Source organism: Polyodon spathula, chromosome 9, assembly GCF_017654505.1.
Source record: "Polyodon spathula isolate WHYD16114869_AA chromosome 9, ASM1765450v1, whole genome shotgun sequence".
NCBI lineage: Eukaryota > Metazoa > Chordata > Actinopteri > Acipenseriformes > Polyodontidae > Polyodon > Polyodon spathula.
The window spans coordinates 33118952-33132120 of record NC_054542.1 but is presented as its reverse complement, the minus strand read 5'-3'; the positions used below and the strand labels follow the sequence as shown (position 1 = coordinate 33132120).

General features: G+C 37.3%; 1 protein-coding gene across 1 annotated transcript in view; it reads left to right on the top strand.

Annotated features, from left to right (window-relative positions):
- The first annotated feature begins 3247 nt into the window (after window positions 1-3247).
- The window catches only part of LOC121320683 (LIM and senescent cell antigen-like-containing domain protein 1), a 40568-nt gene continuing 30646 nt past the window's right edge, over window positions 3248-13169 (top strand). Inside the window, exon 1 of the mRNA XM_041259249.1 lies at window positions 3248-3528. Within this exon, the coding sequence (XP_041115183.1) occupies window positions 3500-3528 (29 nt within the window). The 5' untranslated portion in view covers window positions 3248-3499. The remainder of the gene's footprint in view (window positions 3529-13169) is intronic.

Sequence of the window (13169 nt, the reverse complement as noted above, 5' to 3'; positions counted from 1 at the left end):
CAGTACCTGTCCAGATTGTGTATGTATAAATCGTTGTGGTGGAATACATGTCAATAAATCATTAAGTGTAGTGATGCAAAACACTAGGAAATAAATTACCATTCATCTGTGGTTTGGTGGTTTGGTATGATGTGCTTATGTTTGAACACTTTTTTAACTCACACAGGCAAGCTGTATCCAATAAAGCGGCAAGAGCTGAAGCTACCTTTTAGTATATTGCTGTTGTAAAAGGCAAAAAAAGCCATATACTGTAGTGTGCAGTGTAGATTAAAATAAGAGATGCTACATCTCGGTGTGACTCGTCTAGGCTGGCCTGGATAGATTCCAATCTCATGAGTTACAGAAGAACACCTGTTGGGAGTATTTGTTTCTATTGCTTAAATCTAAAGAGATTTTAAGTGAATGTAGCCACGCATATCCATTCTCTATATATAGCTATGGCCAAAAGTTTTGCATCAATTATTTAACGTTGTGTAATCAAACAAACTGCAAAATGATATCGCAAAAGTTTGCTGTAAGCCATAATAGTATGCCGTGAGTTGCACAGCTCTTTTGAATGCACACCTTTTCTTCACTGGTTGATATGTTATCAACTATGAATGGAAGAAACACTTCCACAGAATGCTGTCCACTTGAACAGTGCTCGGCTATCTGGCAGGTGACATTTAGTTATAGTATAAAACGTGGGCCCTTGACCAGTTTAGTCCCCAGACTGATTCCACAATTCCAACATGTTATTTAAAGAGTAAGTAATTTCGAATTAATGTGTTACGTTGCTTTGACTTGTTTGACTTGAGCTACTCTTAATTGTAGTTGCCTTCTTTAGACATCTGCAATGTAGGCTGGATCAGCCAGTGTGTATATTCGTAAGTGCCAGCACCACCACAACACTGTATCGTCAACAAAACAAAATCTAAATCTAAACTGGACGATCACTGTATGGCACTGACTGTTACATATATCTATGGCAGAGAACTAGAAGAGAAGAGCAGCTCCTGAAATTTGAAGCTTGTACTTTTACTCTAAGAAAACTCCAGGTCACAGATTAGACAAGTACATGCATAGGTGTGAGATAAGGATGTTACACAAACTAAGGAGACAGTTGTCTTTAAGTACCCTCTGTGTATTTTGACATAATCGGTCATTCTGTTGTACGTGGAAGCATTTGTTTTTTTGAAACATTACCATGTCCTGGTATTGTTGGATAATGGTATTTGAAACCCGAGTGACAGTGAATGGCAGAGATTACACTTGTCAAGTGCTGGAAATACAACCTCCCTTTAACTTGTTACAATCAGCTTTGTAGGCTTCAAGACAATTCCTTCTAAAATCATCATCAAGAATTCCTACTAATACTACACTTAGTCTATTGAAAAGCAAAAAGCAAACCACCCAGTGTCTTTCTATTTGACCCTGCACAATAGGTATGTGGGAACCAATGTATTGCAACATGCAGCTTTAGAAAGGCTCTTCGGTCCTCTGTGTGTGTGCATGGACTGGCTTACATGAAAATAAGGCTTGGAGCTGAAGCCAAGAATCCATAAAAGGCAAATCTGCTATAATAAATTCATAGAAAGGTAAATTAGTCAGTGTGGGTGGGCGATCTATAATGGTTAATTCTGTGGAAATTAAAATGTGTGGACCCTTAATCATTAATGCAATTAACGGCTCTCTAGAAAAGGTATAGACCATCAGTCCTGTCGGGATTGTCGGTCTCCTAGTTGCATTAGCTAACATACTATGTGAACAGAGTAAATACTGCAATTAGATATACATGCCTAGGAATCACATATATTTCCATATAAGGAAAACAATTCCTTCCTTTCACCGTACAAAAGCTAGACCTACAGTCAACTAAATAATGACTAAGCAGTCCAGCCTGAACTAATGCTTTGATTACGTTTTAAGTTTATATAAATACTTTAGCATATTATGATATTTGGTCTATATATTATGTTATCTGTTGTAAAATATGAATTGGCCCCTCAGTGACTCATAATAGAAATAACATATGCAATTTGTATTCCATTTAAAACAACAGCAGATAGAGAGCAGGTTTCAACTTTTCCATTTGGTGTTTAGCAAATAGAAACATGTTTTTTTCTCTTGTCCTTTTCAACTTGGGAAGCAGACTTGAAGTCATTTAAATGCCCTGGATATTTTATAGCCCATAACAGTTTCCCCTGGTAAATTAGCAGGTTTTACTTCTCTGTACCAAACCTTGCTTAGATTAAAATGTCATTTGATTTTTTTTTTTTTCACATTCCCCTTGCAATCCCATATACTCTACATTTATATAGAAAGAGAGTAGGTGGGGCTGACAGAGTTAAAAGGTCACATTGTCACATGATCTGGATGGCATGGGGAAGGCAGTTCATTCAGAGCAGTTAGGATTCTCCAGACAAGCTCAAAGGCAGGTATGGCGGATTTAGAGAAAAAATATAATAACTCGGTATTGGAATGATTGTAAACACCTCAATTTAGTAAGCGAAATGTAAACAAAGCAATACTATTCAATTTGTCTGCTTTGCGATACCAGTAGTTTGATTTTTACCCAGGAATACCAAAGTGGGAGGACCTTTAGAACAGACAACTGATGGTATCATAGCGTAAACAGTATTATTGACATAACCCCCTTTCTATTATATTAGAGGGGGTGTATTTTAATGATCTAAATATCATCCCCAGGATGATATTATATTCACTTATTAACATAAAAAAATAAATAAATAAATACAATAAAAACAATATATTGAATGAGAAAAATCAAGTTTATAAATGTTAGGGCTAATATGCCACTGTTGATCATTAAAACAGATTAGGGTGATTTAAAAATTGTAGGTTTAGCAAGTAGTAAATATGAGTAGTAACAAAGTTTAGGCATAGGAGTTTAAATAAATGTGATTCTATATGCTTCTTATACATTTAAAATGCTCATGAAACCTGAATATGATAAATGTATTTTGATTCTGATAATTATTGTATAATTATATAATACAACTTATTCATTGATAGAGAAATAAACCAACACACACACACACACAAAATGTATTAAGCTATAGTTTACACAACATTGTAGACTATTGCCTAAGGGATCATTAAATATTTCGTGAAAATTCACAAATGGCCCCTGACTTTATAGCGTACGAGTTACACTAGAAAGCAATATTAAACATGTAACTGTGTGGGCTCTGAGGTAATGTTTTCAAATGACCGATAGCTGCGAATATGGTTTCCAGTGGTTACGTAGGCGTACTGTGTTGCTTGTGTTTGCTGTAAATTGGTGGAAGTTTGTTAACGACCCCTTACTTGTGCCTGTGTGGACAGGGAGGCTCCCGGCCTGACAGAGGCTGAGACTGAGAGTGCTACAGAGGAGATTGAAATTGAGCAGCAAGTTTCGCCATTACTGGGTCTTTCTGAGATTATACTCTTCCCGAAAACATCTGGAGCGCACAGCAAATCCACAAAAAAAGTTCCGCAAAACTGAGTCTAAAAGGTGATGCTGGGGGTTGCAGGAATGACCGGCAGGTAAGAAAAACAAAAAAAGATTAGACATAACTTTCGCTATGTTGTTTCCAGTCATTCAAAAGAGTTTCCAAATGGGGGAAAAAAATAGAAATGCTTCATTCAGGGCGCCACTTAAATGAGAGTGTTTTAAACAATGAAAAGTGTATATTGGTTTTAGAATGTAATTTATACTGCTGGTTTTATAAATAGAAGCACTTTACATGTAGTGTTCTTATTTTTATTTTTTATGTATCTTTTTTTTTTCTTATACGATTTCTGTAGCCTGAGGTTAAGATTATGCCCGCAATTTCAGTAAACATTGGCCGCCGCACCCCTTAATAAACTACGTGTTGTGTAAACTTTGTTTTTAACGTTTGGCAATATATTTTTTATCAGGAGAATCCAGGCCTAGTAAATCAAATGAATAAAGTTAACAAGCTTCGCCAGAAAGAACGCCTTAAGCCACAGTCATTGGAAAGTGTATGATATTGAAATAAAGGAAATAACAGTAAAATTGGAGACCAGAAAGAGAAGCCGTGGATGGCACTGATACATTAAATGCAACCGTATTACAGACGCTTTATATTGTGTAACTTTTAAAAGACCAAGTGCTAGTCCTGGAAAGCGTCTAAATAAGGAGAAAGCTTGTGAGTCATGACATATAAAAGGATGGTGTGTGCTAATAGTGTATACTGTTACTGCCAAAGAAAAAAAATATTGAAATTACATTTTTGTGTACTTAAGCCTTATATATGTTGATATGTAGTGGGACTTATTTGCCTTTTGAAACTTTAAAAAAAAAAAAATGTATTTCATGAAAGTGGCAAATGTAATCTATGTTACCTAATGCCTTAGTTGAATACTGTATGAGTAAGAAGTTTTCATAAATCTTTTAACAAACCCACATCAAGGCTTAATCCTTAAGTGCATAATAAACATGCTACTCTAAAGTAAATACCCGATTTATATAAGTGGAATCATGCATGAACTAGACTTGCCAACCATATATGGGTTGTAGGATCACTAAAGCCCCATTCACAATGGCACTTCTACCCAGGTCACAATCCCATATAGTGTGAAACCACGTGCCTGGGTCGTACCCAGAGACCCACCTCAGGATGCGGGTTGACACGCTTTTTGTTTATTCTCATTTGCCATATTTTTGTTGCTTGAGGCACACCATGAGCCAGATTGCAGCAGGGCTGACGGTTCAATCAAGAGAAGCTTGGATGTAAGCGTCCCTAACAAGCTGCTTTCAGGGCATTAATTCACGCATTGTTTGCTTGCTCACTCAGGTCAACACTGTTTTATGAAAAGGAGTGTTAAATCACATAGCCACCCGCATGACACCAGGTCCTGACCCGGGTAGGTTCTGACTCGGGTGAAGCATGCCAGTGTGAAAGGGTCTTAAGTTGTACAACCATATTTTCATATTGGTTAAATGCTTCTAACTTGTTTCTCATTCCAAGAAATACCACAAGGAAGTTATAGAGTAGTGTCAAGTTGCCAAAGAGGAAATGCCAGATACACTTTAAAGCGTGCAGTTCAGCATCCTGTGCTCATCTGAACCTTGACAATCAGTGCAGTACTAGGCCTACATCTGGAGAAGCTTACATTCCAGAGCTGCCGTTCACTTTTTTCACACATAGATGCTTAAACACTCACTCCGTTTACAAGTAGCACTGTGAAGAAACAAATGACAGCTGCAGATCAAGCATGTCCAGTGTCAACTAGTGTAAATAGTTTATAATTCATGTCAAAGCTGCAGCCGAGTTTAGATTTCACACTCACTGAAGTTGTTTGTAAATATTGTAGGGATCTTTTTATTATAATTACTGGGCATTTATTGTTGCTGCTGTTAGGCCTAAATGTTATTACTGATATTTCTTATTTCGTTGGCCCTGTAAAGTGCAATATGTACAAAGTAAGGATGAGTGATATCCATCTCCAAAGTATGTTTAAGGGGGGTATGAAATAGGCCAAACGGCAGCCGGAACACCTTGTTTGAGTACTCTGAAGTTCCTTTGTTGTGGGGAAATTGCGTTAAACAAAACAAGCTGGGTGTGGATGTGCATGAACCGATTGCAAGGTTTTGCCAATCTTGTGTTGCCAAAAAACTCCAGACTATGAGTAAAAATATGACTACTATGCATTGGCTAGCAGCTAGAGATCTGTGCATGACCCTGCAACGGTGTGGAGGCTGACCCGGGGGTTGGGCAGTCACTCTAGATCTGAAGAAAATCTGATAACAAATTAGCAATAGCTGCAATCTTTGGAAGTTGTAACATGCCAGATGCAAAGTAAGGTACAATTCACATCTCATTAAATTAATTCTCAAGTTACCACACCTTAAAAAACAAACAAAGTACAGTTGAATCCAACATGGCTAAAACTAGTCAACTGTTTGTATTTCTTTGATTAGGAAAATGTATGCTGTACAATTGTAGTGTACTTTGTTGCTGCTATGAAACAATTGTAGGTGGACATGGGCATTAATCTTTTAGCAGTTTGCACACCTGCTGAAGTGGCATGACTCATACTTTGATAAGGTGTAACAAGGTAAAAAGTAACAACATACTGTTACCTCCTGCCTGTCCGTCTTGGTCGGCTTACCCCGGGCAGGTTACTGGTGAGTCTCGCAGATTGTCGGAGGGCGGCTGGAGACTAAAGGATGGCTTTATTCAGCAACAGGAAATAATGCACTCTCAGCCAGTTTAAATGAAACTAATATTGCGGTTTATTAACAGAATGAAACAAAAATAATACAGAGGTCTGCAGCACTGCAGGGCCTGTCCCTGTGACTAGGGTTCTCTCTGTAGTACACTCAAACTGTAGTACAGTCCATTACCTCTCCTTACTACAACTGGGGAATCGGAGTGCATGAACACTCATGCTCCGGGTTTTTGTAACCAAAAAAATGTAACAATTTCAGAGATGGAGGAGGAGGGAGTGCTTGGAGTTCTTGACACATAAACACAACCAATACATAAATCGACAATACAAACACAGGAGAATATTTACATACACTAGACCACACTAGTATAACAATATTAACTGTAGTACACATGAGCGTTTGATTAAAATTGATTTATACACTAATGGTACTAAAGGTAATTCAATTTGTTTGACTGAAGAACAGAACAATATACAATGCCTTCACCGCTTCATGGAAGTGGTTTTGGTTTCATTCTTTTAAACTGACATCCAACTAAAAACAGTAAACCTTGTTAAAATCTTTCTAGTCTGTGGAATAGTAAACAGTTAAATAAGCAAGGGGTTTCTTGATTGGGCAGCATTGCTGGGAGGAGGAACCAAGGCTCTGCGCAACTTCAAAATCAGCTGTTGTGGAAGTGGCTTTAACTTTAGTTTCCTCGCTTTCTCAATACAACGTCCTTGTCAATGGAGATGTTCAGGGTAGATGTTAAATACTGTCCAAATAACCTTTTTGGGAAGGGAAAATTACTTTCTTTTGTGGGTTAAAGCGGTACTAACACATTATTTTAAAAAGACAGCATGGAAAAACTAGACAGGGTTGGGGTTAGGGTTAGGGGGGATATTACATAGTGGAGAGAAAACAATACTTTGGCTTCTTAACTTCTAACGAGGGAGAAAGATGCTAATGGGAATAAAAAAATAGGTAAACTCGGAGTGGGGATTGTAAGCTACTGAACTTCAGAGCTAAGAATTAATATACTTGGAGAAACATAATAGTTTCAATTATTGATGAAACCATTTGTCCAGTGGCAATTTCACTGTTTAGCACAACTTTAAACATTTGTTGACATTTCAAAAGTAGGCTGGGTATCTCTGTCATTTGCTTTGTATAGTGGAAGATTTTAAGAAGGGTGTACAACTACCATGTGATAAGACTGCTGGTCAGTACTTGCCTTAAAAGATGAAGGTATCAGTGCTATTGTATGTCAACGGCTGTTTTGAGGGCGAGGTGTGGAGATTTGAGATTTGGCATTAAAGACCTGTTTTCAGATCCTGAACATTAATTCCCTCAGCTACAGTATATATGTAGTCATCTGTGTTGCAGTGTTTTGAGTTCTTTATTTTTCCCCATTTTTATAGCTATGGTTGCTATTTTGATTGTTCCCATCTTAATTGTTCACAATATCAATGTACTTGTTGAGGATACGCCAGTGTTGTAGTTGCTTAATGAGCAAATGGTTAGTTATTGTAACTCGTGTAGCCTGTGGCAGATCAGATGAACGTTACACTGCTACCCCTTTTTTTTTTTTTTTTTTTTACTGCAGTCAAGTAAGCTGCAGTACATAGTACTCTTCCTAATTACATTGCCAAGTATTTCTGTGTCTCTTGCTTTCATATTTTTTAAATGGTCAGTTTGAGAAATAAACTTTGTTTTCCCTGCAACAGCTGATCCTGCTTTAGTACAAAACTCACATGTGTTTTACATAATGGTAACGGTGCTCTTAGATTACAGTGCCTGCTTCTTTGGCTGAAGAGATATTATCAGCTCATCATCCAACTATGGAATCTTGTGCAGTTAAATCATTCTTAAGCTCCTGACGATAAACAATGTAATTAAATCCATTATATCTGGGATGCAAGACGCAACAGATGAAAAAAATCAATTTGTGTCGACTCAAAACTTTATTTAGGCACTCTAAGATTTGAATGGCGAAAGAACGTTGTTTTTTGGAGTTCACAAAGATAATTTTTCTCAATTTGGTACGGTAACCTTTTCACTTCCTTTTTTGTTTAATTATTGCACTTTTTGCTGCATTACAGCCTTTCATTAATCATTTTTTTATTTTGTTTTAAGTTTCCAGGTCATTTTGTTAATGGCACAAACCTATTTTTTTACACGACAGTACTCGCACACGTTTGGTCATCATCACAACTTTTTGCAAGAAACTGGGGTTCCTGTATTCTGCTGGTGTTAATACAGCACCTCTCTGCACTTACAAGCATTTTTATTCGATCAAGTTCTTACTATCCTTCTCGCACTTCAGTTTATTAAAACGTGTAATATGCGTTTTTTGTTTTTATACAGACCAACGTCGTGTCGCATTCATAAATATTGGCACTTGCTTTAAAGGGAGATGTAGCATTTTATGCCTAACCCCTAAACAACAGCTGTCAAAATGTTTTTTTTTTTTGTTGTTGCATTTGTAACCATTTTAGTCCAGTCTGGAGTCCTGCATCAGTGGTGCAAACAGATTGATACATTACTATGGTGTGACTGAAGGAGCATTTTTTTTGAGGAATCATATCGTCATAAAGAACTGTCAGTGCGTACCAGAGGCAAGCCTGCCGCGTACCAGTAAAGGTGCGCATACCACAGGTTGAAAACCACTGTTCTAGACTAAGTGTTTGTCATTGGATTTATTAAATTTATTTTAGTATTTCTAAATTCAGAACTATTGAGGGTTTTAAATAGTTCTAGATGATTTTATAGTCATGAATGTATTGGTAATCCTCCTTTCATCATGACTCTTATCATATTTTTTTAAATGCACGTTATAATATGTAGAAATTCATTATTGCCTTGACCTCCACCAGGTGGTGAAAAATGGTGTAACAAGTGTTTTATGTGCAACATTTTCCAGTGAACTAGGGTTCTTTTTACATTAAAAAAAAAAAAAAATCAACCAAAGGAAAGGGTTAAATAAGCAGTGGCAACTTAGACTCTCCACCAAGCAGTCAGTCACTTCTGCCTTTAAAACACCAAAAACCGATTGGATGTCTAAAAAAGCTGGAAGATTTGCATCCCTAATTTAAAAATAAACTTATTTTAAAACAGTAGTAAATGGGTTTCAATCACAAGTTTCAATAGGTACAGCTTTGGATACATGGAAACGCAACACACTTTGAGAGCCCAGATTATCTAAATGTTAAGGATGGGATGAGGGGTCATGTATTATAGTCTTCAGATACCACTTCTGTGTTTTTTCTAATAGGGTGCATGCAACAGTCTACTTGCATGCTAAGGAAAACTTCAATTCAAAGTAGAGGAGCTTATTTCACCATTTGACAACAGCTATACTGTTACAAGTGTGAGTCAGTGCACAGAAAAGGGGTCACATAATAATGGTTAGGTTCAGCTACAAAAAGAAGCCTCGCAAGTCTAGACTCCTATGTGTGTGTGATCCCTCTGCTGGCTGGCTGAGATGGTATTATGAGTAAGAGTGAATGGGTGGAGATAGTGTTGTGTGGGAGAGCAGACTTATTCCAGAGAGACCACAGAATGCATTATGCATGCGTGTCTCTCTGGATTAGGCCTCCATGCCAGACTCCTGCTTCTTTGCATCGGTTTTATGGGAACTCAACAGCATTACCTCCACCCCTTCAAGCTTAGACTAGGCTAGCTTGCCTTCAGTACATGAAAGACAATAGACCATAGTGTACAGTTTAACAGTACCATTTTACTGGGATTCCTGGCACTGGCTGTCGGTTAGAACATCCTAGTGCTATAGCAGGTAGGTGAGTGCTATTTTCTTGCTTTATATTAAAAACATTAATGAAATTAAAAGACTATGCTAATATTGATAACCATACACGGTTAACATAAACGTTTGTTACCAAGGGGTTCCTGGGATTTCCTGGTAACCATTTGTAATAGCAATAGCTGTCGTGTAATTAAATACTGACATTACTTATTCAATTTGTTAAATACATATGACTTAATAACCTAAACATTTATCGTGCATTAGCATTTCATTTATAATATTCATAAAAGCATCTCTGCTGTTTACAGTAATATGAAATTAATTGCAAACCAGTTTAATTTCTAAGTAATTGAATTTAAAGTACTGGCATGTTGTTATCCAATGTACAGTCGGTGGCATGAATTAAAATAGAACTCATTAAGTTTGAGTGCAGGTTTTTTTTTAATTTTCCTTTCTCTGAGTTGCAACATGACAATCCTGACTGTGTGCTCTGCTGACTGACTGTAGTGTAAAGTGTGGCCAAAACTGCTTTAAACTGGCACTGGCACCGGAATCTGAAGCAGTTTGAATCCAGAAATAAAATGCAAAATTATTTATGTAAGTGCTGTTCATCCTTAAAACAGTGTGCCCTGTGTGTTCTGTTCATTGTCTTAACAGTTCAGTACAAGATGTGTATTGTGGATGTTCACAGTGTGCCTATAGATTGCACTGGGCTAGATCAGATTTAGATCCCAAGGTTAATTCTATTTTCTTCCTCGCTTTTTTATGATGCCTCCTTGGCTTGCTGTAATGAGCAGCCACAGGAAATTGAACTCGCTGCTGACTTGGCCCCATTGGGAAGCAGCCCAGCTATTTATGTTTGGAGCACTGCGTCATCTTGGTTGTTAGTTATAATGGGTTTCTTTACTGCACCAGTGGTGATAGGAATTAGTGCATTCTTTATGTCCAACTCTACGGTTGTTTTTAAAGGCCCTAAATATTAGGATGTACCGTAGTTTCACTGCTGCAGCCTTGAGTGTTCAACATTAACAGACTTTATCAAAATAATTATTTTAAAAAGCGATGCATGCATTCAACTAAATCTTTTTAGGAACTATTAGGAAAATGGAGACCCGTCATGCAATGTATAGTGGCTAAAAAACACGTGTAGCCTGATCGACTGTGGTTTATACAAGCACTCATAGATAGCTTGGCCATACAACGGAAAGAAGCGATTTACAAGTTCAAAGCTAATAGTACAAACTGCACTGTGTTTGTTATTATTTTGCAACATACAAGCAAAATAAGAAATGTCAAATGCCAAATCTCCAATACTTTATGAATTCATTCAGTTCTACAGAAGCATTGCATCTGAAGCCAGAGAATGCACCAAGACTCCGCCTGCTGGTGTCATAAAGAAATGCATCAATGTCCTGCTTTGGCAGTGGGGCCTCACAGGACAAAAGAGTAAAGAGCACAGAGTAGAGTCCAGCGCAGGTCCGATTTTTCCGACCCGGACCCGGCCCAAACCCGCAACCCGCTGCAACACGGTCTTCTTACCCGTGACCTGCTTTTATGACCTGAAACCCGACCCAAACTCGCAAGTGTTTGTCCTTTACCTACTGCCTGCGTCAACTGACTCTCTCGCATTCACACACAGATATCTTTACTATTCTCCACAGATTGAGTTTACACAATAGGCTGTACAACATGGTAGCTTTCTCTAGTGATCTGGATATATTTTAACATTGTAACATATTAACTGTCTCTACTATAAAATACCTGTCTCTTCCATTCCAGCCACCAGTTGAGTTAGTTCAGGAAATACTGGTACATTTACCTTCTAATACGTTATTTGGGAAAGGGTTACAGACATGTACAGTGAAAGGACAGAAAACATTTTTGGTGATTCAAATTAAGACCCTAAAATTTTATTTATTTATTTTTTGGACCCGAACCGCAAACCGCGAAAAAGTTCAAACCAGAACCGCTTTTGTGGGTCACCTGCGGGCACCCGACCCGATGCAGCGCTCTCTGTGCCTGAGACATGCTCAGTGGGAATGGAGAGGAATGTTTTGGAGAAACTAACTTTTAGGTCACTAGGAATGAGATACAAACAAGGTCACCAATAGTGGGAACTGGAAGTCTTTTTCACAATTCTCAATTTAAGTTGTTTCTCTTCTGAGTTAGATGTCTTAACAAGATATTTTATAAAGGAAACAATTTCATTGTAAACAATATTGCAAGCCAGGTGTACTTGCAGTACATTATTACTTAGTTGAGTCTTATGTGGATTATGAGAAATAATACTGGTTAGTTTATGCTATCCAAATATATCTATGTAAATGTAGTTTTATGTTTTACTTTATTTTACTGCAGCCTAGCAAGGGAACAGTGTGTGAAATGCCTATTAAGTTACCCAAATGGCTGATTGCAGCAAGCCAGCATATTACTGTATTAGTATTTATTTATTTATTAATTACTGTGGCAGCAAACACCTTTGTTGATGCACGAAAGTCCAGGGTGGTGGTTTAGGTTAGGATGTAGATATGTTCATATTGGAGCTTATTCATGCTATGCTTGGTTAATGCCATAGTCCCTAATTAAATAAATAAAATAAAACAGATTAACATTTTTGATCAGCTAATGCACATTTTTAATAAAGGTAACACTCTTATAGTGGCAGTCCTGCAAATAAGCCCAATGTGAATTTGGTTGTTTTTAAAAGCAGTTTTATTTTAGTAAATGTAACACATTTTCACAGAACGTCAGTCCATGAAAGAGTTTAATAGCAAAATATAATGCACAAGAACTGAGAATTGAATTATTAATTTTGTTTTGCTTTTCATGTAGACATATTTTATAGAACACTTATGGCTCCTTATGAATAACTTATTTTCTTTTACATTATATTTAAGGATTCTGGGTTTTCTATTAAACACCGTGTCTCTGTCATTACCCTTGAAGCTGAGGAAGATGAGGAGGAGCTTGAGCGTAATGAGCTGCTATAAAATGACAGCGATGAAAGTGACTCTCGGGATTAATAACTAATAATAACCAAACATAATTTAAGGTACGCCTATATGTAATGCATATTTGTTTAATGCAGTTATTGCATTATTAAAAGTTTTGATCATTTTAAGCGTGCTGAAAGTAGGCCAGATACCTCTTGGTGTATTGTAACATGTTTTGTTGTATTAACAACATACGAGAAACAAATAATTGAATGGGGCATGCTATGCTGTAGTGGCTGGACACTGCACTGCA